At 40.7% G+C, this 24123-nt stretch overlaps 2 protein-coding genes and 1 pseudogene across 2 annotated transcripts in view; all 3 read right to left on the bottom strand.

Moving 5' to 3' along the window:
* The window catches only part of LOC133553184 (zinc finger protein OZF-like), an 839429-nt gene that overhangs the window by 55205 nt on the left and 760101 nt on the right, over nucleotides 1-24123 (bottom strand). The window lies entirely within an intron of this gene.
* On the bottom strand, nucleotides 1018-16813 carry LOC133554680 (gastrula zinc finger protein XlCGF8.2DB-like). The gene is made up of 2 exons (XM_061903731.1): nucleotides 16515-16813; nucleotides 1018-2111 (listed from the first exon to the last, which is right to left on the bottom strand). The coding sequence occupies exons 1-2, from the start codon at nucleotides 16603-16605 to the stop codon at nucleotides 1030-1032; spliced, it is 1173 nt and encodes a 390-aa protein (XP_061759715.1). The 5' UTR covers nucleotides 16606-16813; the 3' UTR covers nucleotides 1018-1029.
* Nucleotides 11596-12443, bottom strand: LOC133557565 (store-operated calcium entry regulator STIMATE-like; annotated as a pseudogene).

The raw sequence follows: 24123 nt of genomic DNA on the forward strand, positions 1-24123 counted from the left end.
TAAATGTGGGTGGAAGGAAACGTAATATAGTTGCAAATGCATCTGCAGGTTATCCATACATCTCTGTACCATGTCTGCTGTAGCACCACCGGTAAATAGCATTTTAACATCGATTAGCTGGCAGTCAAAATCAACAAAACTCACCTTTGTGATTTCGTTGACTATCGTTGCAAATGCATCTGCAGGTTATCCATACATCTCTGTGCCATGTCTGCTTTAGCATTGCCGGTCAAATGTGAAGACACTCTGGCACAGTCAATGGGGGTCTGGCGGCAGACACTTTGGCATCTTGGGGCCAGTGGTGCAACTTGAATCCCTCCCTGTTAGTGTTGTTACACCCTCCGACAACACACCGACGAGGCATGATGTCTCCAAGGTTCCAAAAAATAGTCAAAAAAACGGAAAATAACAGAGCTGAGACCCAATGTTTACAATGTGTTGAAAATGAAAATGGTGGGTGTGTTACCTCGGCGACGTCACATTCTGACGTCATTGCCTCCAGAGCGATAAACAGAAAGGCGTTTAATCCACCAAAATTCACTCATTTAGAGTTCGGAAATCGGTTAAAAAAAATAGATGGTCTTTTTTCTGCACCATCAAGGTATATATTGACGCTTACATAGGTCTGCTGATAATGTCCCCCTTTAAAGCACCAAAATGATTCCAGAGCACAGCCGCTGCTGCTGCTCACTGCTCCCCTCACCTCCCAGGAGGTGGAATAGGGAATGGGTCAAATGCAGAGGGTAATTTCACCACACCTAGTATGTGTGTGTGTGTGATTATCAGTGGTACTTTAACTTTAAGAAACAAGCAAGCTAGCTAACAGTTAACACCCATAGCAGCACTTAAATACAAACATGAAAACAAGAAACATTAAAGTCTTTCCCCATTACAAACATCATCGCCGAATCTAAACTTTTACAAAAACGTTACAGTCTGAACAACTTCGAGATTCAATTGTGCACATTGAACCTTCCAATTGTGCTTTCTTAGACCTAAGTGAAAAAATATGAACAATTGTTTTTCAACTTAATTTTTATTCAAACTGAGCTGACGTTTATTTTTTTCTCCAGCGTGTGTTTTCATGTGCTGTTTGAACTTGCCCTTGAAAAAAAATCTTTCATGACAAACTGAGCAGTTAAATGTTTTCCGCCCTGTGTGCCTTCTCACGTGTTGACTCAAACCACTGCTATGAGAAAAACTTTTACAGCAAACTGAGCAATTAAAAGGTTTTTCTCCCGTGTGTATTCTCATGTGTCCAGTCAAATGGGTGCTTTGAGAGCAGCTTTTACCACAAACTGAACAAGTAAATTTTTTTTCTCCTGTGTGTGTCCTCATGTGTTGAGTCAAACTGCCCTGTAGAGAAAACCTTTTACCGCAAACTAAACAATTGTATGGTTTTTCTCCTGTATGTACTCTCATGTGTTCGGTCAAATGGTTCTTCCTGGCAACACTTTTGCCACAAACCGCGCAATTATATGGTTTTTCCCCTGTGTGCATTCTGTTGTGAGAAGCCCAATTGCTCTTTTGAGAAAAGCTTTTACCGCAAACGGAACAATTAAATGGTTTTTCACCTGTGTGCAGTTTCATGTGACGGGTCCAACTGCTCTTTTGAGAAAAGCTGTTATGGCAAAATGGACAAGTAAATGGTGTTTCTCCTGTGTGCGTTCTCATGTGATAAGTTAATTGGCTGTTTTTAGGAAAGCTTTTGGCACAAACTGAGCAGTTGAAACATTTTTTGTTTTTCTTCTTCTTAGAGCATTCAGAGTGTTTGTTGTCAGCGTGAGTCCTCGTATCGCTTTCACTGTCTGTTTCGCTGCTCAAAGTTACTTCAACCTCGTCTTCAGCCTCACTATCTGACAGTGGAGCTAAGAGGTTGTCTACTTGTGGTTTCTCTTCATCATCTTCAGTCTTCACAGAAAGAATACTCGGTGGAAACTTGGTGTAATCAGCTTCCTCTCGTCCTAGAAGACACTCTCCCTCCTGAGTGATGCAGAGTTCCTCCTCTTCCTTTTTAATGCAGGGTCGTTGTGGAGTCTCCTGCTTCAAAGTGGAGCTCCCCCCTGACTGAAGGGGAGCTTCTTGTGGATGACCAATCAGCTGCTGAACTTCTGTGGGATACAAACAACAGAAAGGCACTTTACACACTTCCTTCTATGCACTGCATTTGTGTGTAGTGTTTCATGGACATTCATTTAGTGCAGGGGTTGGGAACCTATGGCTCTAGAGCCAGATGTGGCTCTTTTGATGACTGCATCTGGCTCTCAGATAAATCCGAGCTGACATTGCTTAACACGATAAGTAATGAATAATTCCACTTGTAATCACAGTGTTAAAAGTAACGTTCAAAATATAAAACATTCTCGTGCATTTTAATCCATCCATCCGTTTTCCACCGCTCCTGTTCAAGAAGTTGCGTCAATGGTAAAAATGTATTTATTTATTATTGATTAGTGTGGGGCTTGCCCTCCTGGGGGTTCTTCAGACCACCAAGCACCGACATGAGAGCCTGTTTCAGGGTTACAATATTGTTTTATTTTTCAATAAGTCTCTCAGTTGCTTTCCAGCAATTGTCTTTTTCTCTTTCGAATACGCACCTGTCGCTGATTTCGAGGCCTCTCCTGGCACACCCCTCTTCGCTGCAGGCCCACAGGCCACACCCCCTCCACAGTTAGCGGCAGAATAACAATGTTATTACAGAGAATAACAGACTTATTATACCCTAGAAATGTTGGTTTTAATTTAAAAATGCATGTGATTAGTTGTGTTCAGTGTTAAAAAATATTATTATTAATGGCTCTTATGGAAATACATTTTAAAATATTTGGCTTCTTGGCTCTCTCTGCCAAAAAGGTTCCCGACCCCCAATGTTTAAATGACTTGGACTAAACTCAGACAAGTGAATCTAAAATATCTTTGTTTGGATTGACATTAGGATACTACAAACTAGCAGTAGAGGGGAAACAAATCCATATGAAGCCATATCACCAGATTTTTCCATAAACAGATTTATTTTTAAGAAGTTAACAGTTAAGAAGTAGAGGATTTTTTTTGTTAACATTTAAGTGGAAAGAAATTTGATCCATTCTGTACAACTGCAATGAACGGAGATACAGGAGATCATTTGAATTACTTACTTGTTTTGATACAGTTTGTCTAATGAATTATTACTATCATCTAGTGTACATATAGACTTGTATTTTAAGCTGTATTAAAAAAATGCCTGTGAATTTTGTAGCGTATCGCAGTATACAGTCGTGGCCATGACATGATGTCATGGATGTCTTGAGTTTCCAATCGTTTCTACAACTCTTATTTTTTTGTGAGAGTGATTGGAGCACATACTTGTTGGTCACAATAAACATTCATAAAATTTGCTTCATTTATCAATTTATTATGGCTCTATTGAAAATCTGAGCTAAAGTATACGTACTGCAATGTTAATATTTGCTTACATGTCCCTTGGCAAGTTTCACTGCAATAAGGCGCTTTTGGTAGCCATCCACAAGCTTCTGGTTGAATTTTTTAACCACTCCTCTTGACAAAATCGCTGCAGTTCAGCTAAATGTGTTGGTTTTCTGACATGTACTTGTTTCTTCAGCATTGTCCACCCCTTTAGAGGGGAACATTATCACAATTTCAAAAGGGTTAAAAACAATAAAAATCAGTTCCCAGTGGCTTGTTGTATTTTTTTATGTTTTTTTCAAAATTTTACCGGTCTCGGAATATCCCTAAATAAAGCTTTAAAGTGCCTTATTTTCGCTATCTCCGAAACCACTATCCATTTCCCTGTGACGTCACACAGTGCTGCCAATGTAAACAAACAATGGGAATACCACAGCAAGATATAGTGGCATTAGCTCGGTTTCAGACTCGGATTACAGCAGTTTAAGCGATTCAACAGATTACGCATGTATTGAAACAGATGGTTGGAGTACGAAAATATTGAAGAAGAAACTGAAACTATTGAGCGAATAGCTAATGACGCTAATCATAGCCATAGCATGGCCAAATAGCTGCGTTAGCATCGCCGGTAAAATGTGCGGACCAAACGATCAGGACTTTCGCATCTTGTGACACTGGAGCAACTTAAATCCGTCGATTGGTAAGTGTTTGTTTCGCATTAAATGTGGGTGGAAGGAAACGTAATATAGTTGCAAATGCATCTGCAGGTTATCCATACATCTCTGTGCCATGTCTGCTTTAGCACCGCCGGTAAATAGCATGTTAGCATCGATTAGCATAGCATGTTAGCATCAATTAGCTGGCAGTCAACATAAACAAAACTCACCTTTGTGATTTTGTTGACTATCGTTGCAAATGCATTTGCAGGTTATCCATACATCTCTGTGCCATGTCTGCTTTAGCACCGCCGGTAAATAGCATGTTAGCATCGATTAGCGTAGCATGTTAGCATCGATTAACTAGCAGTCACGCCGCGACCAAATATATCTGATTGGCACATAAGTCAACATCAACAAACTCACCTTTGTGATTTAGTTGACTATCGTTGCAAATGCATCTGCAGGTTATCCATACATCTCTGTGCCATGTCTGTCTTAGCATCGCCGGTCAAATGTGGAGACACTTTGGTACATTCAATGGGGGTCTGGCGGCAGACACTTTGGCATCTTCGGGCCAGTGGTGCAACTTGAATCCCTCCCTGTTAGTGTTGTTACACTCTCCGACAACACACCGACGAGGCATGATGTCTCCAAGGTTCCAAAAAATAGTCAAAAAAAACAAAATAACAGAGCTGAGACCCGGTGTTTACAATGTGTTGATAATGAAAATGGTGGGTGTGTTACCTCGGCGACGTCACATTCTGACGTCATCGCCTCCAGAGCGATAAACAGAAAGGCCTTTAATTCGCCAAAATTCACTCATTTAGAGTTTGGAAATCGGTTAAAAAAATAGATGGTCTTTTTTCTGCACCATCAAGGTATATATTGACGCTTACATAGGTCTGCTGATAATGTTCCCCTTTAAGCCAGGACTTTGGGAAGACCATTCTGAAACCTTCATTCTAGCCTGATTTAGCCATTCCTTTACCACTTTTGACATGTGTTTGGGGGTCATTGTCCTGTTGGAACACCCAACTGCACCCAAGACCCAACCTCCTGGGCTGAAGATTTTAACTTGTCCTGAAGAATTTGGAGCTAGTTCTCCTTTTTCATTGTCCCATTTAGTCTCTGTAAAGCACCAGTTCCATTGGCCACAAAACAGGCCCAGAGCATAATACTACCACCACCATGATTGACAGTAGTTATGGTGTTCCTGGGATTAAAGGCCAAACAGCTCCATTTTTGTTCCATTTCTGTGGTCAGATGAAACAAAAATGGAGCTGTTTGGCCACAATACCCAGCAATATGTTTGGAGGAGAAAATGTGAAGCCTTTAATCCCAGGAACACCATTCCCAGCGTCAAGCATGGTTGTGGTAGTATTATGTTCTAGGCCTGTTTTTCTGCCAACAGAACTGGTGCTTTATTAAATAGGACAATGAAAAAGGAGAACTAGCTCCAAATTCTTCTTCTTCTCTGTAAAGCACCAATGGGATCTGGGATCCAATGGAACTGGTGCTTTACAGAGACTAAATGGGACAATGAAAAAGGAGGATTATCTCCAAATCTTTCAGGACAAACTAAAACCATCAGCCTGGAGGTTGGGTCTTGGGCGCAGTTGGGTGTTTCAACAGGAGAATGACCACAAACACACGTCAAAAGTGGTAGAGAGATGGCTAAATCAGGCTAGAATGAAGGTTTTAGAATGGCCTTCCCAAAGACCTGACTTAAAGGTGTGAACAATGCTGAAGAAACAAGTCCATGTCTGAAAACAGACACATTTAGCTGAACTGCAGCAATTTTGTGGTCAAAAATGTAAGCAGAAGCTTGTGGATGGATACCAAAAGCGCCTTATTGACGTGAAACTTGCCAAGGGACATGTAAGCAAATATTAACATTGCTGTATGTATACTGTTGACCCAGCACATTTTCAGTAGAGCCATAATAAATTCTTAAAGGGGAACATTATCAGCAGACCTATGTAAGCATCAATATATACCTTGATGGTGCAGAAAAAAGAAAATCTATTTTTTTAACCGATTTCCGAACTCTAAATGGGTGAATTTTGGCGAAATAAACACCTTTCTGTTTATCGCGCTGGAGGCGATGACGTCAGAATGTGACGTCGCCGAGGTAACACACCCACCATTTTCATTTTCAAAACATTACAAACACCGGGTCTCAGCTCTGTTATTTTCCGTTTTTTTGACTATTTTTTGGAACCTTGGAGACATCATGCCTCGTCGGTGTGTTGTCGGAGGGTGTAACAACACTAACAGGGAGGGATTCAAGTTGCACCACTGGCCCGAAGATGCCAAAGTGTCTGCCGCCAGACCCCCATTGAATGTGCCAGAGTGTCTCCACATTTGACCGGCGATGCTAAGACAGACATGGCACAGAGATGTATGGATAACCTGCAGATGCATTTGCAACTATAGTCAACGAAATCACAAAGGTGAGTTTTGTTGATGTTGACTGCCAGCTAATCGATGCTAACATGCTACGCTAATCGATGCTAACATGCTATTTACCGGCGGTACTAAAGCAGACATGGCACAGAGATGTATGGATAACCTGCAGATGCATTTGCAACTATATTACGTTTCCTTCCACCCACATTTAATGCAAAAAAAACAAAGTCCCGATCGTTTGGTCCGCACATTTTACCGGCGATGCTAACGCAGCTATTCGGCCATGCTATGGCTATGAATAGCGTCAATAGCTATTCGCTCAATAGCTTCAGTTTCTTCTTCAATATTTTCATACGCCAACCATCTGTTCCAATACATGCGTAATCTGTTGAATCGCTTAAGTCGCTGAAATCCGAGTTTGAATCCGAGCTAATGTCGCTACATCTTGCTGTGGTATTCCCATTGTTTGTTTACATTGGCAGCACTGTGTGACGTCACAGGGAAATGGATAGTGGCATCGCAAATAGCGAAAATCAAGCACTTTAAAGCTTTATTTAGGGATATTCCGAGACCGGTAAAATTTTGAAAAAAACTTCAAAAAATACAACAAGCCACTGGGAACTGATTTTTATTGCTTTTAACCCTTTTGAAATTGTGATAATGTTCCCCTTTAAAAGAACCAAACTTCATGAATGTTTTATTTTAGTGACCAACAAGTTTGTGCTCCAATCACTACATCACAACAAAATAAGAGTTGTAGAAATGATTGGAAACTCAAGACAGCCATGACATCATGTTCTTTACAAGTGTATGTAAACGTTTGACCGTGACTGTATGTCGCAATATTACAGTATTGTATCAAGACTTAAGTTTCTATTCAAATTCTTTATTTTAGTGTTTCTACGGATATCAGCTTTTTATTGCCATTATAAAAAAAAATGGTGCCCATGTTAGACTGCATATGGTCAGTTTATATAGTCAAAAGCTTACAATTGTCTGTATACACACAATTGTTAGCATTTGGCAATGAAATTTTTGAATATTTTACATACATTTTTACTATCTAGTCAATTAGAATGGGCTCACAAGACTGTTTCACCTGGGAATTTATCTTTATTTATTTCTCTGTAGTAGCAAAGTAGTCCAAAATTGTATTGTACAAACCTCAAAATCAGTGAAGTTGTCACGTTGTGTAAATACTGAATAAAAAGAGAATACAATGATTTGCAAATCCTTTTCAACATATCCATCCATCCATCCATTTTCTACAGCTTATTCCCTTTTGGGGTCGCGGGGGCGCTGGAGCCTATCTCAGCTACAATCGGGCGAAAGGTGGGGTACACTCTGGACAAGTAGGTCTGAGTAGGTAATTTAATGCCTTACAATCACACACTTTTATGTTCAAATACTGAACAGATGTGCATTGGGATTAGGTTAAACAGTATTTGAACATAAAAGTGTTTGATTGTGAGGTACTAAAAGCCACAAAATCCAACGGGTCCATCAGACCCACAAACGCTGGCTGAGTCACAACAATATGAACGTTGCACGGAACATTTCTCTGCCAGTTTCTGCATCCCACAGGGATTCTTTTTTTGTGTTTCTGCACCTGCGGTTCCCACACAAGGTTGCAACATTGTTTGTCAACACTGTCTGCTCTCATTTTCTCGCACATTTGACCCTCTGATGTTCTGTGTGCCTACACTCTGTCATCCCCCTGTCTAGGCCTGAAGTGTGTGTGTGTGTGTATGCGTGCGTGTGCGTTACACAGAACATCAATTTGTGGACTCGGACATCTTATATGTTATAATAATAATAACTTAGATTTATATTGCGCTTTTCTAAACACTCAAAGCGCTCAAAGAGAAGTGGGACTCAACATTCATTCACACCTGGTGGTGGTAAGCTACATCAGTAGCCACAGATGCCCTGGGGTAGACTGACGGAAGCGTGGCTGCCAGTTTGCGCCTACGGCCCCTCCGACCACCACCAATCATTCATTCATCATTCATTCACCGGTGTGAGCGGCACCGGGGGGAAAAAGGGTGAAGTGTCCTGCCCTGCGACCCTCGGGTTTCTGGCCGGCCGCTCTAACCACAACGCCATGCCGCCCCTACTGAGACTCACTGACTTTGGCTCATTTTCTGTGAAGAACAAATATCAGAATCCATATTTAATGACCACACACCATACACCCCCCTACACATTTCAATTACATATAAGATGTACCGGTCTACTGGACCCGGGACTAATAGAAGTGTGGGAATTGATGTTGTGTGTACCAATCCCACCCCCTACCCAATACACACACACACACAGCAGGCCTAGACAGGAGGAGGACAGAGTGTAGGCACACAGAACATCAGAGGGTCAAATGTGCGAGAAAATGAGAGCAGACAATGTTGACAAACAATGTTGCAACCTTGTGTGGGAACCGCAGGTGCAAAAACACAAAAGAAGAATCCCTGTGGGATGCAGAAACTGGCAGATAAATTTTCCGTGCAAAGTTCATATTGTTGTTACACAGCCAGCGTTTGTGGGTCTGAGGGACACCTTGCGTTTTGTGGCTTTTAATACTGAACAGATGGTTACCTTATCCCAATAAACATCTGTTCAGTATTTTAGCACAAAAATGTTTGATGGCGAGGCATTAAAAGCCACAAAATGCAAGGGGTCCATCAGACCGACAAACACTGGCCGAGTAACAACAATATGAAGATTACTCGAGAGTAAACTGTCTTTACTTACCCTTTCATTGGCTCCTCCGTTGCCATGAATAGTAGCCACTGAGCCCGTCATTCAAAGTGGTTAATTGGAAAAGCCATGTATACTGGCGTGGGTTTCAGAAGCAGCACTCTTCAAAGTGCTGGCAAAAACCAAGGTACTGCCTATAATTAGTCTTAAAGGGGAACATTATCACAATTTCAAAACGGTTAAAAACAATAAAAATCAGTTCCCAGTGGCTTGTTGAATTTTTTGAAGTTTTTTCAAAATTTTACCGGTCTCGGAATATCCCTAAATAAAGCTTTAAAGTGCCTTATTTTCGCTCTCTGCCAGTGCTGCCAATGTAAACAAACAATGGGAATACCACAGCAAGATATAGTGACATTAGCTCGGATTCAAACTCGGATTTCAGCGACTTAAGCGATTCAACAGATCACGCATGTATTGAAACAGATGGTTGGAGTATGAAAGTATTGAAGAAGAAACTGAAGCTATTGAGCGAATAGCTATTGACGCTATTCATAGCCATAGCATGGCCGAATAGCTGCGTTAGCATCGCCGGTAAAATGTGCGGACCAAACGATCAGGACTTTCGCATCTTTTGACACTGGAGCAACTTAAATCCGTCGATTGGTAAGTGTTTGTTTCGCATTAAATGTTGGTGGAAGGAAACGTAATATAGTTGCAAATGCATCTGCAGGTTATCCATACATCTCTGTGCCATGTCTGCTTTAGGACCGCCGGTAAATAGCATGTTAGCATCGATTAGCGTAGCATGTTAGCATCGATTAGCTGGCAGTCAACATCAACAAAACTCACCTTTGTGATTTCGTTGACTATCGTTGCAAATGCATCTGCAGGTTATCCATACATCTCTGTGCCATGTCTGTCTTAGCATCGCCGGTCAAATGTGGAGACACTCTGGCACATTCAAAGGGGGTCTGGCGGCAGACACTTTGGCATCTTGGGGCCAGTGGTGCAACTTGAATCCCTCCCTGTTAGTGTTGTTACACCCTCCGACAACACACCGTCGAGGCATGATGTCTCCAAGGTTCCAAAAAATAGTCGAAAAAACGGAAAATAACAGAGCTAAGACCCGGTGTTTGTAATGTGTTGAAAATGAAAATGGTGGGTGTGTTACCTCGGTGACGTCACATTCTGACGTCATCGCCTCCAGCGCAATAAACAGAAAGGCGTTTAATTCGCCAAAATTCACCCATTTAGAGTCCGGAAATCGGTTAAAAAAACGTATGGTCTTTTTTCTGCACCATCAAGGTATATATTGACGCTTACATAGGTCTGCTGATAATGTTCCCCTTTAAGGTATTAAGGAAGAAGTGTCCACATTTAAAGGATGAGTTTCTAGTAGAAATCCCTCCATCCATCTATTTTCTACCGCTTGTGCCTTTCGGGGTCGCGGAGGTTGCTGGAGCTTATCTCAGCTGCATTCGGGCGGAAGATTAGGTACACCCTGGACAAGTCGCCACCTCATCGCAGTTCCGGGATGAAATTTAAATGACATTTTGACTTTTCGCAATTTAAGGAAAGTGTTTTTTTTTTTGCAATACATATTTTAAGTTCATTCATTGAGCCAAAAATATGTTTTGTTTTGTAGAAAGGAACATTCTAATCATTTAAATTTCCTTTGGTAACTTTCATTGACTTTATGAACTGTGACACTTGTGGAGAACTTCCCAATAATGAAAAGTTGCCAGTAATGAAATGATTCTTGTTGTTTATGAGCTGCAGTTCTCTGCAGGTTGATGTAGACATGTGGTCCAGTCTTCTCTTCACACACTGCACATCTCTTACTCTTCCACAACATTTTGTATTTTGCTCTTCCACTTTCTTCATTTGACTTTTGCATTCTTTCATCTCCTCTGATGTGAACTTTATTTCTTACTTTTAGTTTATTTTGAACATGAACACACTTACAGGAGAACACATCACACAATTTCATATCATTTCTTTTTAAATGATGTCCGAAAAGGAGTAGGAAGAACTTTCAAAGCTTATTTAATCCTACCTCTTTCCCATTTCAGAGCGTCAACAAATATATAGATGCGTTTACTGACCTTTTTATAGTAAGTGAATTGAAGTGAATTATATTTATGTAGCGCTTTTCTCTAGTGACTCAAAGCGCTTTACGTAGTGAAACCCATCATCTAAGGTGCATTTGAACCAGTGTGGGTGGCACTGGGAGCAGGTGGTCTTACCCAAGGACACGACGGCAGTGACTAGGATGGCGGAGGCGGGGATCGAACCTGGAACCCTCAAGTTGCTGGCACGGATGTTCCTCCAACCAAACCGCACTGCCCAAGGTGCTCGCACATTTCATTTGTCCAGGTAACCGTGTGTGTAAGATTTTTTTGTTGTGTGTGTGTGTGTGTTCAGAGCTTCAAACCACGACCCAGCTGGGCCTCAGCGTCGCTCCGGAGTACTGCACTCACCAGGCTCGTCATCTTCACCTCCCGAGGCCTCGTCGGTGTCCGTGTCCACTGTGAGGAGAACCCGGGACTCGTCGTCCACGGCCCAGGGCAGCGGGTCGGCCTTCAGCGAACTGTCGCACGAGTCGTCCACGCTCCTGTTCTTCCTCATGGTCAGGCTGTCCACCACCCAGAACATGATGGAGTTGACGATGAAGGGCACGAGGAGCATGACCAGCACCAACTCCAGCTGAGGGTCGGCGATGTAGCCCAGCAGAAGCGCCTGGAGTTTGGACCAGATGCCGCCTTTCTCCAGCACCATGATGAGCAGGTAGACGCCACACTGACCCAGACACGCCGCCGCCTGGGGGGGGGGGAGGTCACCGTACTCTCCAAAGGCGAGCGGCGTCCACTGCTTGTGCTCCACCACTTTGGACACCACTTTAACCGCCAGCCAGATGACCAGCATCCCTACTGTGGCGTCCAGCAGGAAGTTCATCAGGTAGAGCGAGCACGGGTCCTCCTTGGTGAGCGTGGACAGAAAGACGTTGGCGAAGTGGATGAAGAGAGCACCGATGGCCTGCTTGGATGTGTCGTAAAACCAGATCCTCCAAGGTCGCCGGATCCCCACGGGCTCCCGGAATCAGCGTGCTGAAGGCGACGACGGACAGAAGTCCCTGGATCAGAACCCCGAACCTGTCCGTCAGAGCGCCGTTGTCGCAGCCGTGAGGGTTGGCCTTGTCGATGTCGCTCATGTTGGTCACTTCCATGTCCTCCACGTCCGCCAGGGACATTTTCACGGCCAATTGTCCGTACGTGTCCATCCCGTTGCAGATAAAAAAGCACTCCTATTGTCCCTTTATCGCTGTTTTTTGTATTTATTTAAAGGTAACGACGCCTGCTTCACTCGAACTAATGGTTAAACTAAAATCGTGTAAAGTTAGCGCTCATTAGCACACAAAAACCAAACGAATGTTTATCGGAATCATTGTTTATGTCGAGGTAAAACAACTGAGACTGTAAAATGACATCTGTGAATGAGTAACACAACAGTTTTGTAATATGTAATTAGTTAAGTCAGTCATTATTAACATACTGAGATGAAGAATATCTTATTTTTAATAAGTTGGAAAGTATTTCTCATAGTTCTTCTTCTTTGTACTTTGTAAGCAATATTCATTTGAACAACCTCTTAAAGTGGATCATATCAGTACGTTGTTTAAATTCTTTACCTAATCTATCCCATAATTTAATTCCATATACATATATACTAAAGAAGGGGTCACCAACACCGCGTGGTGCCCGCGGGCACCAGGTCGCCCATAAGGACCAGATGAGTCGCCTGCTGGCATGTTCTAAAAATAGCTCAAATAGCAGCACTTACCAGTGAGCTGCCTCTATTTTTAAATTGTATTTATTTACTAGCAAGATGGTCTCGCTTTGCTCGACATTTTTAATTCTAAGAGGGACAAAACTCAAATAGAATTTGAAAATCCAAGAAAATATTTGAAAGATTTGGTCTTCACTTGTTTGAATAAATTATTTTTTTTTTTTTACTTCGCTTCTTATAACTTTCAGAAAGACAATTTTACAGAAAAAATACAACCTTAAAAATAATTTTTAAACACATTTACCTTTTAAATTCCTTCCTCTTCTTTCCTGACAATTTAAATCAATGTTCAAAAATTTTTTTTATAGTAAAGAATAATAAATTAATTTTAATTTAATTCCTCATTTTAGCTTCTGTTTTTTCAATGAAGAATATTTGTGAAATATTTCTTCAAACTTATGATGATTAAAATTCAAAAAAAATATTATGGCAAATCTAGAAAATCTGTAGAAATCAAATTCAAATCTTATTTCAAAGTTTTTTGAATTTCTTTTAAAATTCTAGTTCTGGAAAATCTAGAAGAAATAATGATTTGTCTTTGTATATATGTAATATAGCTTGGTCCAATTAGTTATATATTCTAACAAAGTGCAGTTTGGATTTTAACCTATTTAAAACATGTCATCAAAATTCTAAAATTAATCTTAATCAGGAAAAAGTACTAATGATGTTCCGTAAAAAAATGTTTTTTATTTTTTGAAAAAGATTCGAATTAGCTAGCTTTATTAATAATAACGTATATTTAAAGGTAAACTGAGCATAGTGGCTATTTCTGGCAATTTATTTAAGTGTGTATCAAACTGGTAGCCCTTTGCATTAATCAGTACCCAAGAAGTAACTCTAGGTTTCAAAAAGGTTGGTGACCCCTGTACTAAAGGTTCTAAGTGTTGTATGTGCATACAAATGTTTAAAATTAGATTTTCCTCTAAGGTTATATTTCTGCTCTTTAGTTGGGAAGCATTGTTGTACATTCTCTGGTAGCAGGTTATAGTTTGCTTTGTACATCATTTTAGCTGTTTGCAATTTTACCAAATCACCAAATTTTATTATGTTTGACTCAATAAATAAAGGGTTTGTATGTTCTCTATATCCAACATTATAAATCAGTTTGATTGATCTTGTTTGCAACACTGTTAAAAAATGTAGCGCACATTTGGAGTTATTTCCCCATATTTCTGCACAATAACTCAGGAATATGAAGGGATTTTTGGCCCAGGTCGTATTTTGCTTTATTCATTATTGACGTGTTTGTTGCTACTTTATGTTGTATATTTTGTATATGAGATTTCCAGTTCATTTTATCATCTATTAATACTCCTAAAAATCTAGTTTATTTTACCCTTTTAATGTCTACTCTATTTGTATTCGTGTATGATGCACTTTTCTACTGTTACCATCCATCCATCCATTTTCTACCGCTTGTCCCTTTTTGATGCTGGAGCCTATCTCAGCTACATTGGGGCGGAAGACGGTTTACACCCTGGACAAGTTGCCACCTCATTGCAGGGCCAACACAGATAGACAACATTCACACACTAAGGACCATTTAGTGTTGCCAATCAACCTATCCCCAGGTGCATGTCTTTGGAGGTGGGAGGGGCCTATCCCCAGGTGCATGTCTTTGGAGGTGGGAGGGGCCTATCCCCAGGTGCATGTCTTTGGTGGTGGGAGGGGCCTATCCCCAGGTTCATGTCTTTGGTGGTGGGAGGGGCCTATCCCCAGGTTCATGTCTTTGGAAGTGGGAGGAAGCTGGAGTACCCGGAGGGAACCCACGCAGCCACGGTGAGAACATGCAAACTCCACACAGAAAGATCCCTAGCACGGGATTGAACCCAGGACTACTCAGGACCTTCGTATTGTGAGGCAGATGCGCTAACCCAGGGGTAGGGAACCTATGGCTCTTGAGCCAGATGTGGCTCTTTTGATGACTGCATCCGGCTCTCAGATACATCTTAGCTGACATTGCTTAACACGATAATTATGAATAATTCCGCTGGAATTCACAGTGCTAAAAATAATGTTCAAAATATAAAACCTTCTCATGCATTTAAATCCATCCATCCGTTTTCTACCACACCTGTTCAAGAAGTGGCATTAATGGTAAGAAGTATTTTATGTCACGATGGGGGGGGTCGCAGCTTGCTGCGGGGTCGTTCTCCCAGGAAGCCAGACGGACTACTCGGGACATGGCATTTAGGTAAAAACATGATTTCATTTTAACTAGCGGAGGCACAACTTGGGCTAAGGAACAAAGCTAACGCATAAACATACTAAGAACATAAATCAAACCAAACTTACTTGGCATGGCATGAAGCACGAAACTATGGCAAGGCATGAAACAAGTCAGCACAGGGCGACTGACTGGCAAAGACGAGCTTAAATACTGCCTCTGATTAGTGCTCGGGAAGCAGGTGAGCGGGCATTTTGTCCACCAGAGACAGGTGGACAAAACGAGTAACCAAGGAAACCAGACAAGGGAGTGGAAAAAACAGGAACTTAAAAAGTCCAAAGGACAAACAGCACATGGCCGAACAAAAACATGATCAACAGACATGACATTTTATTTATGATTGGTTAGCTTCAGGATAACAATGTTATTAAAAAGAATAAGAGACTTATTATACTCTAAAAATGTTGGTCTTACTTAAAAATGCACGTATTTAGTTGTATTCACTGTTAAAAAATCGGATATGGCTCTCACGGAAATACATTTTGAAATATTTGGCTTTCATGGGGGGGCTTCACGGTGGCAGAGGGGTTAGTGCGTCTGCCTCACAATACGAAGTTCCTGCAGTCCTGGGTTCAAATCCAGGCTCGGGATCTTTCTGTGTAGAGTTTGCATGTTCTCCCCGTGAATGCGTGGGTTCCCTCCGGGTACTCCGGCTTCCTCCCGCTTCCAAAGACATGCACCTGGGGATAGGCCCCTCCCACCTCCAAAGACATGCACCTGGGGATAGGTTGATTGGCAACACTAAATGGTCCCTAGTGTGTGAATGTGAATGTGAGTGTTGTCTGTCTATCTGTGTTGGCCCTGCGATGAGGCCGCGACTTGTCCAGGGTGTACCCTGCCTTCCGCCCGATTGTAGCTGAGATAGGCGCCAGCGCCCTCCGCAACCCCGAAAGGGAATAAGCGGTAGGAAATGGATGGATGGATGGCTTTCATGGCTCTCTCACCCAAAAAGGTTCCAGACCCCCGCGCTAACCCCTCTTCCACCGTGCTGCCCATAGGCTGGATGATTAATTGTGTGAAATGCTTTTGTTAAGTCCATGAATACCGCGGCCGCACATTCTTTACCATGTATTGCATTGGTCATTTCCTCAGTTATTTTCATTAATGCTATCAATGTTGAGACATTTGCTCGGACTCCACACTGCCTTCTTCAAGCTAACAAACATGGCGGCTCTTTGTTTACATTCTCCAACATAGTCGGCTCATTTCTCATCGGCACTCTTTTCAGGGCTTATGATAGCCTTCAGATTATGAGATTTCAACTCACTCACCTTCATCTTTGGTCTTGATCTCCGTTGGTGATTTGCTGGAATGTTCTCTTTGACATGACGTCGCCATCTTAGCATAGCAGTAGTCGTCCATCTTCTATCACGTCTTCAATCGCTCAACTTCCGTTTCGAAGACTTCAAAAAAAAGACGACTCTTTGGGGTGTTTGCTTCAATAAGTGTTGTAAATCTACACCGCCGTCGTATCGTCATTTAGAGACGGGGGGCAGCCACCGCCACTCAGTCCGCCATCTTGCGCGCCACCTGGCTTTTCACTACCGGAAATACGGTTGGTTTTGCGCATGCGCGCAGTTAACGTCGGTTCTTTCGCTCTTTTGTTTTTACGACACTTGTGCTGCGGTATTTGAACATTTTTAGTGTTTTTTAAGTTAAAACAAAAGCATAAAAAATAGAAAATACATCTAGAACAATAAGAATAGTCTAAGAAGAGAAGTATTGCAGAAAGAGATGATTCTAGATCAGACCTGGGCAGATTAAGGCCCGGGGGCCACATGCGGCCCGTTAAGATTTTCAATCTGGTCCACCGGACATTCCCAAATAATTTTTTTAGATCTTTAAGATGGAAAGTGTAGCTGCCATTATGATGTTCACTCACGTTTTCTACTTTATTTATTTATTTATATATTTCAGCAATCTTCACATAAAACAAAAAACAACAACAAAAAAAGATAAATAAAAACACTCATTTCAGCAATGATTGAGCCAAAAGGGTGTAGGTTGAAGCAACGCTTATATAAACCTACCCCATCACAACAAGAACAAGGTTCAAAATATATAAAATCTAAAACATGCTTCACTTGTATTACTTTTTTTTATTTGAACAATATATAAGCAACATATATGTAGCACATGTCTCATATACACAGTTTAACATTTAAATCAAATATATACATTTGTACACTTATATATATATATATATATATATATATATACACATATATATATATATACACATATATATATGTGTATATACACATATATATATATATATATATATGTGTATATATATATATATATATATACATATATATATATATATATATATATATATATATATATATATATATATACACATACATATATATATATATATATATACACATGTATATATATATATATATATATATATATATATATACACAATTTATTTAATGACCGTTAGTCTTCAACTATACAAAGTATTTCAATGGTTGGAATCTGCGCTTTTGGTTGATATACCAGTTACTATGCTCATCTAATTAGTTACTATGGTCTTCTAATTAGTTACTATGCTCATCTATTTAGTTACTATGGTCTTCTAATTAGTTACTATGGTCATCTAATTAGTTACAATGGTCATATAATTAGTTACTATGGTCATCTAATTAGTTACTATGGTCATCTAATTAGTTACAATGGTCATCTAATTAGTTACAATGGTCATATAATTAGTTACTATGGTCATCTAATTAGTTACTATGGTCATCTAATTAGTTACAATGGTCATATAATTAGTTACTATGGTCATCTAATTAGTTACTATGGTCATCTAATTAGTTACAATGGTCATATAATTAGTTACTATGGTCATCTAATTAGTTACTATGGTCATCTAATTAGTTACTATGGTCATCTAATTAGTTACTACCACCCGAACGCCTCCCTAAAGAGGTGTTTAGGGCACGTCCAAGGCTACGGGGAAGACCCAGGACACGTTGGGAAGACTATCTCTCCCGGCTGGCCTGAGAACGCCTTGGGATCTGGACGAAATGGCTGGGGAGAAGGAAGTCAGGGCTTCTCTGCTTAGGCTGCTGCCCCCGCAACACCACCTCGGATAAGCGGAAGAAAATGGATGAATGGATGGATGGTCATCTAATTAGTAACTATGGTATTCTACGGCACAGCAGCTCAGACAAGGCACCAAGCAGTGTGGGCGGGAAGCGTTTCCACAGACGCGGGAGGAGATTTTCACAACAAAGTTTTAAGGTTTAGTGATATATCAGATGTATCAGATTGTAGGTGGGTTTATTTTGTACCCTTCATGTTCTTATTTCACTGTTTGTTGCGTTTCTCTTGATTGCAAAATATGTCGATGGAAAGGGGGTGTGACATTTATTTTTTGTCAATATTCAGTGTTTTATCCTTCATAGAAAAATGTAACGTGTCATAACGTTTTTAGCATTCAATCAGATATTATTGTGAGGTTTTGTAATAATGTCCCTAAAAATAGATATTTTTTTCTCTAAATGTGGCCCCCGAGTCAAATTAATTGCCCATGCCTGTTCTAGATTGTTCCTAAATGGTAAATGGGTTATACTTTTATCGCGCTTTTCTACCTTCAAGGTACTCAAAGCGCTTTGACACTTTTTCCACATTCACCCATTCACACACTGATGGCGACCACGACTCATCAGGAGCAAGTGTCTTGCTTAAAGGCCTACTGAAATGAGATGTTCTCATTCAAACGGGGATAGCAGGTCCATTCTATGTGTCATACTTGATCATTTCGCGATATTGCCATATTTTTGCTGAAAGGATTTAATAGAGAACATCCACGATAAAGGTCGCAACTTTTGGTCGCTAATAAAAAAGCCTTGCCTGTACCGGAAGTAGCAGACGACGTGCGCGTGACGTCACGGGTTGTAGAGCTCCTCACATCTGAACATTGTTTACAATCATGGCCACCAGCAGCTAGAGCGATTTGGACCGAGAAAGCAACAATTTCCCCATTAATTTGAGCAAGGATGAAAGATTCGTGGATGAGGAAAGCTAAAGTGAAGCACTAGAAAAAAAAAAAGGCGAGGGCAGTGGGAGTGATTCAGATGTTATTAGACACATCTACTAGGATAATTCTGGAAAATCCCTTATCTGCTTAGTTTAGTTTATTAAGGATCCCCATTAGTCTACACCGCAGTGGAGACGATTCTTCTTGGGGTCCAGGCAAAAAACATCACACAACCACAGAACAAACGATTAAAATGCAGTACAACATGATCCAATAATAAATTGTCATTATACAAAAATAGCAACAACAAAGAACCAAAAAATACTAATACATTTTGTTACATAATAATTTTCATACCAAAGATAAAAATAGAAATATACAAATAGATATACTGTATACATTTTTGCAAAAATAAAACAAAGAACCAATGGCCTAAAATATACACATTAGTGTACCAAAGACAAACAATAAGTGACGAAAAAGTATCATCCATTCGTTTTCTGCTGCTTATCCCATAATCAATAAAATACTCAATAGTCAATAAAAACAGTCATGACATTTGGTACAATCTAGAATAATCTCTTTACGCAATACTTCTCCTTTTAGTTTATTCTTAAAGCCCACTATGCTGGTGATTGATAGCAGATATTGTGGAAGTCTATTCCAGTAAGTGATTGCCTGATACATTACAGTCTTTTTCAAAACATCACTTTTGGGAAGAGCACCTCTTTGGGCTTATTGTGTTACTAGTGTTTTAGTGAGATTAAATAGTCATACCTGAAAGTTGGAGGAGTGTGGTGACCGCCAGTGTCTCTGATGGAAGCCATGGAGGAGCTAAGAAAGTCGCAGCTGCCTCTTTGACAGCTGCAGGAAGAACAACACAAGCTCCGCTCATGTTTATGGTAAGAGCCGACTTATTACCATAATTTTCTCACCGAAACCTGTCGGTTGACATGTGGTGGAGAAACATGTTCGCTTGACCGCTCTGTTCCATATTAAAGCTTCAAAACAAACAAAGGAACACCGGCTGTGTTAGTGTTGCTCAAGGCAGCTGCAATCCACCGCTTTCCACCAACAGCATTCTTCTTTGACGTCTCCATTAGTAATTGAACAAATTGCAAAAGATTCAGCAACACAGATGTCCAAAATACTGTGTAATTATGCGATTAAAGCAGACGACTTTTAGCCGTGAGTGGTGCTGGGATAAAATGTCCGCTCCAACCAATAACGTCACAAGCTCGCATCATTCCGCGACGTTTTCAACAGGATACTTCGCGGGAAATTTAAAATCGCAATTTAGTAAACTAAAGCGGCCGTATTGGCATGTGTTGCAATGTTAATATTTCATCATTGATATATAAACTATCAGAGTGCGTGGTGGGTAAGATTTTTTGTGGACCAGTTGATCTGCCGCTTCTTTTCTTTCTCCTATGTCCCCCCCTCCCTTGTGGAGGGGGTCCGGTCCGATGACCATGGATGAAGTACCGGCTGTCCAGAGTCGAGACCCAGGATGGACCGCTCGTCGGGACCCAGGATGGACCGCTCGCCTGTATCGGTTGGGGACATCTCTACGCTGCTGATCCGCTTGAGATGGTTTCCTGTGAACGGGACTCTCGCTGCTGTCTTGGATCCGCTTGAACTGAACTCTCGCTGCTGTGTTGGAGCCACTATGGATTGAACTTTCACAGTATCATGTTAGACCCGCTCGACATCCATTGCTTTCGGTCCCCTAGAGAGGGGGGGTTGCCCACATCTGAGGTCCTCTCCAAGGTTTCTCATAGTCAGCATTGTCACTGGCGTCCCACTGGATGTGAATTCTCCCTGCCCACTGGGTGTGAGTTTTCCTTGCCCTTTTGTGGGTTCTTCCGAGGATGTTGCAGTCGTAATGATTTGTGCAGTCCTTTGAGACATTTGTGATTTGGGGCTATATAAATAAACATTGATTGATTGATTGATTGATTGATTGATTGATTGACATGTTCCATAAATATTGATGTTAAAGATTTCTTTTTTTGGGGAGAAATATTTAGAATGAAGTTGATGAATCCAGATGGATCTCTATTACAATCCCCAAAGAGGACACTTTAAGTTGATGATTACTTCTATGTGTAGAAGTTTTTAATTGAATCCCTTGTTTATTTGTCAACAAGTTTTTAGTTATTTTTATACCTTTTTTTCCAAATAGTTCAAGAAAGACCACTACAAATGAGCAATATTTTGCACTTTTATACAATTTAATAAATCAGAAAGTGATGACATAGTGCTGTATTTTACTTCTTTATCTCTTTTTTTCAACCAAAAATGCTTTTCTCTGATTAGGGCAGGGGTCAGGAACCTTTTTGGCTGAGAGCGCCATGAAAGTCAAATTTTTAAAATGTATTTCCGTGAGAACCATATAATATTTTTTAACACTGAATACAACTAAATGCGTGCATTTTAAGTAAGACCAACATTTTTAGAGTATAATAAGTCACTTATTCTTTTTAATAACATTGTTATTCTGAAGCTAGTAATAAATAGTAATATTAAATAGTAAACCAGTAATAAATAAAATAATTCTACAATTAATGCAACTTCTTGAACAGGTGCGGTAGAAAACGGATGAATGGATTAAAATGCATGAGAATGTTTAATATTTTGAACGTTATTTATATATTGAGTGTAATGATCAATTACTTATCGTGTTAAGCAATGTCAGCTAAGATTTATCTGAGAGCCAGATGCAGTCATCAAAAGAGCCACATCTGGCTCTAGAGCCATAGGTTCCCTACCCCTGGATTAGGGGGCACTTGAATTAAAAACATGTTCACAGGGGGTACATCACTGAAAAAAGGTTGAGAACCACTGCCCTAGAACACACCTGATCCATTCTCTTTTCTCTAATCCCTATTTTGTCCAGGGGTCCCAATTAAGCCAGCATTTTACATTTCCTGAACTACCTCCTGAAAGGTATCTCCATTTCCTTTTTTTCCCTCCCATCGATGCACTTTGAAATAGACACTTGATTCCAATTGTTGCTACGTTTTTAATCTAAGATAATGCTTCCGGGTTGTATCCTGCGCGTTGAAACTCTGGCGCATGCGCGATACGAAGGGTCCCCTACGGTGGCACCCACCCACCCCCTCGGGAGATCTGGTCTTTGATCGCATGATCCAGGTGTTTTAGTCCGATTTTTTTTTTTAGACTGACTGTTTCCATGGGTTATAGGAGGCTTATTTAGAACCTGACAATGTGAGAAATTGGACTAATTTAGTGCAAAGGACACATACTTAGTAACGTGCTGGTTTTTGTTTGGTTCAACTACATCTTAAAGGGGAACATTATCAGCAGACCTATGTAAGCGTCAATATATACCTTGATGGTGCAGAAAAAAGACCATCTATTTTTTTTACCGATTTCCGAACTCTAAATGGGTGAATTTTGGCAAATTAAACGCCTTTCTGTTTATCGAGCTGGAGGCGATGACGTCAGAATGTGACGTCGCCGAGGTAACACACCCACCATTTTCATTTTCAACACATTACAAACACCGGGTCTCAGCTCTGTTATTTTCCATTTTTTCTACTATTTTTTGGAACCTTGGAGACATCATGCCTCGTGGGTGTGTTGTCGGAGGGTGTAACAACACTAACAGGGAGGGATTCAAGTTGCACCACTGGCCCCAAGATGCCAAAGTGTCTGCCGCCAGACCCCCATTGAATGTGCCAGAGTGTCTCCACATTTGACCGGCAATGCTAAGGCAGACATGGCACAGAGATGTATGGATAACCTGCAGATGCATTTGCAACGATAAATTCAACGAAATCACAAAGGTGAGTTTTGTTGATGTTGACTGCCAGCTAATAGATGCTAACATGCTACGCTAATCGATGCTAACATGCTATTTACCGGCGGTGCTAAAGCAGACATGGCACAGAGATGTATGGATAACCTGCAGATGCATTTGCAACTATATTACGTTTCCTTCCACCCACATTTAATGCGAAAAAAACAAAGTCCCGATCGTTTGGTCCGCACATTTTACCGGCGATGCTAACGCAGCTATTCGGCCATGCTATGGCTATGAATAGCGTCAATAGCTATTCGCTCAATAGCTTCAGTTTCTTCTTCAATATTTTCATACTCCAACCATCTGTTTCAATACATGCGTAATCTGTTGAATCGCTTAAGTCGCTGAAATCTGAGTCTGAATCCGAGCTAATGTCGCTATATCTTGTTGTGGTATTCCCATTGTTTGTTTACATTGGCAGCACTGTGTGACGTCACAGGGAAATGGATAGTGGTTTCGAAGATAGTGAAAATAAGGCACTTTAAAGCTTTATTTAGGGATATTCCGAGACCGGTAAAATTTTGAAAAAAACTTCAAAAAATACAAAAAGCCACTGGGAACTGATTTTTATTGTTTTTAACCCTTTTGAAATTGTGATAATGTTCCCCTTTAAGATCTTTCAAACAAGCCCCTGATGGTCTTTGTGTGCAAAGTATACTCATGTTACAAACCCAAGTTTAAAGGGTAACATTATCAGCAGACCTATGTAAGCGTCAATATATACCTTGATGTTGCAGAAAAAAGACCTTATATTTTTTTAACCGATTTCCGAACTCTAAAAGGGTGAATTTGGCGATTTAAACGCCTTTCAATTGTTTGCCTGTCGGAGCGATGACCTTTCACCCGTGACGTCACAACATGAACCAATCCGCCATTTTCTCAAACACATTACACGCACCAAGTCAAATCAGCTCTGTTATTTTCCATTTTTTCAACTGTTTTCCGGTACCTTGGAGACATCATGCCTCGTCGGTGTGTTGTCGGAGGGTGTAACAACACCAACAGAGGGTGTAACAACACCAACAGAGGGTGTAACAACACCAACAGGGACGGATTCAAG

This window comes from Nerophis ophidion, linkage group LG01 (genome assembly GCF_033978795.1).
Source record: "Nerophis ophidion isolate RoL-2023_Sa linkage group LG01, RoL_Noph_v1.0, whole genome shotgun sequence".
NCBI lineage: Eukaryota > Metazoa > Chordata > Actinopteri > Syngnathiformes > Syngnathidae > Nerophis > Nerophis ophidion.

Bases quoted from the DNA above. Each gene is read 5' to 3' on its own strand.
- LOC133554680 (XM_061903731.1), bottom strand. From the start codon at position 16,605: ATGGACGACTACTGCTATGCTAAGATGGCGACGTCATGTCAAAGAGAA. The intron at 2,112-16,514 runs GTGAGTGAGTTG...TGTATCCCACAG, and splicing joins GATCAAGACCAAAGATGAAG to AAGTTCAGCAGCTGATTGGT.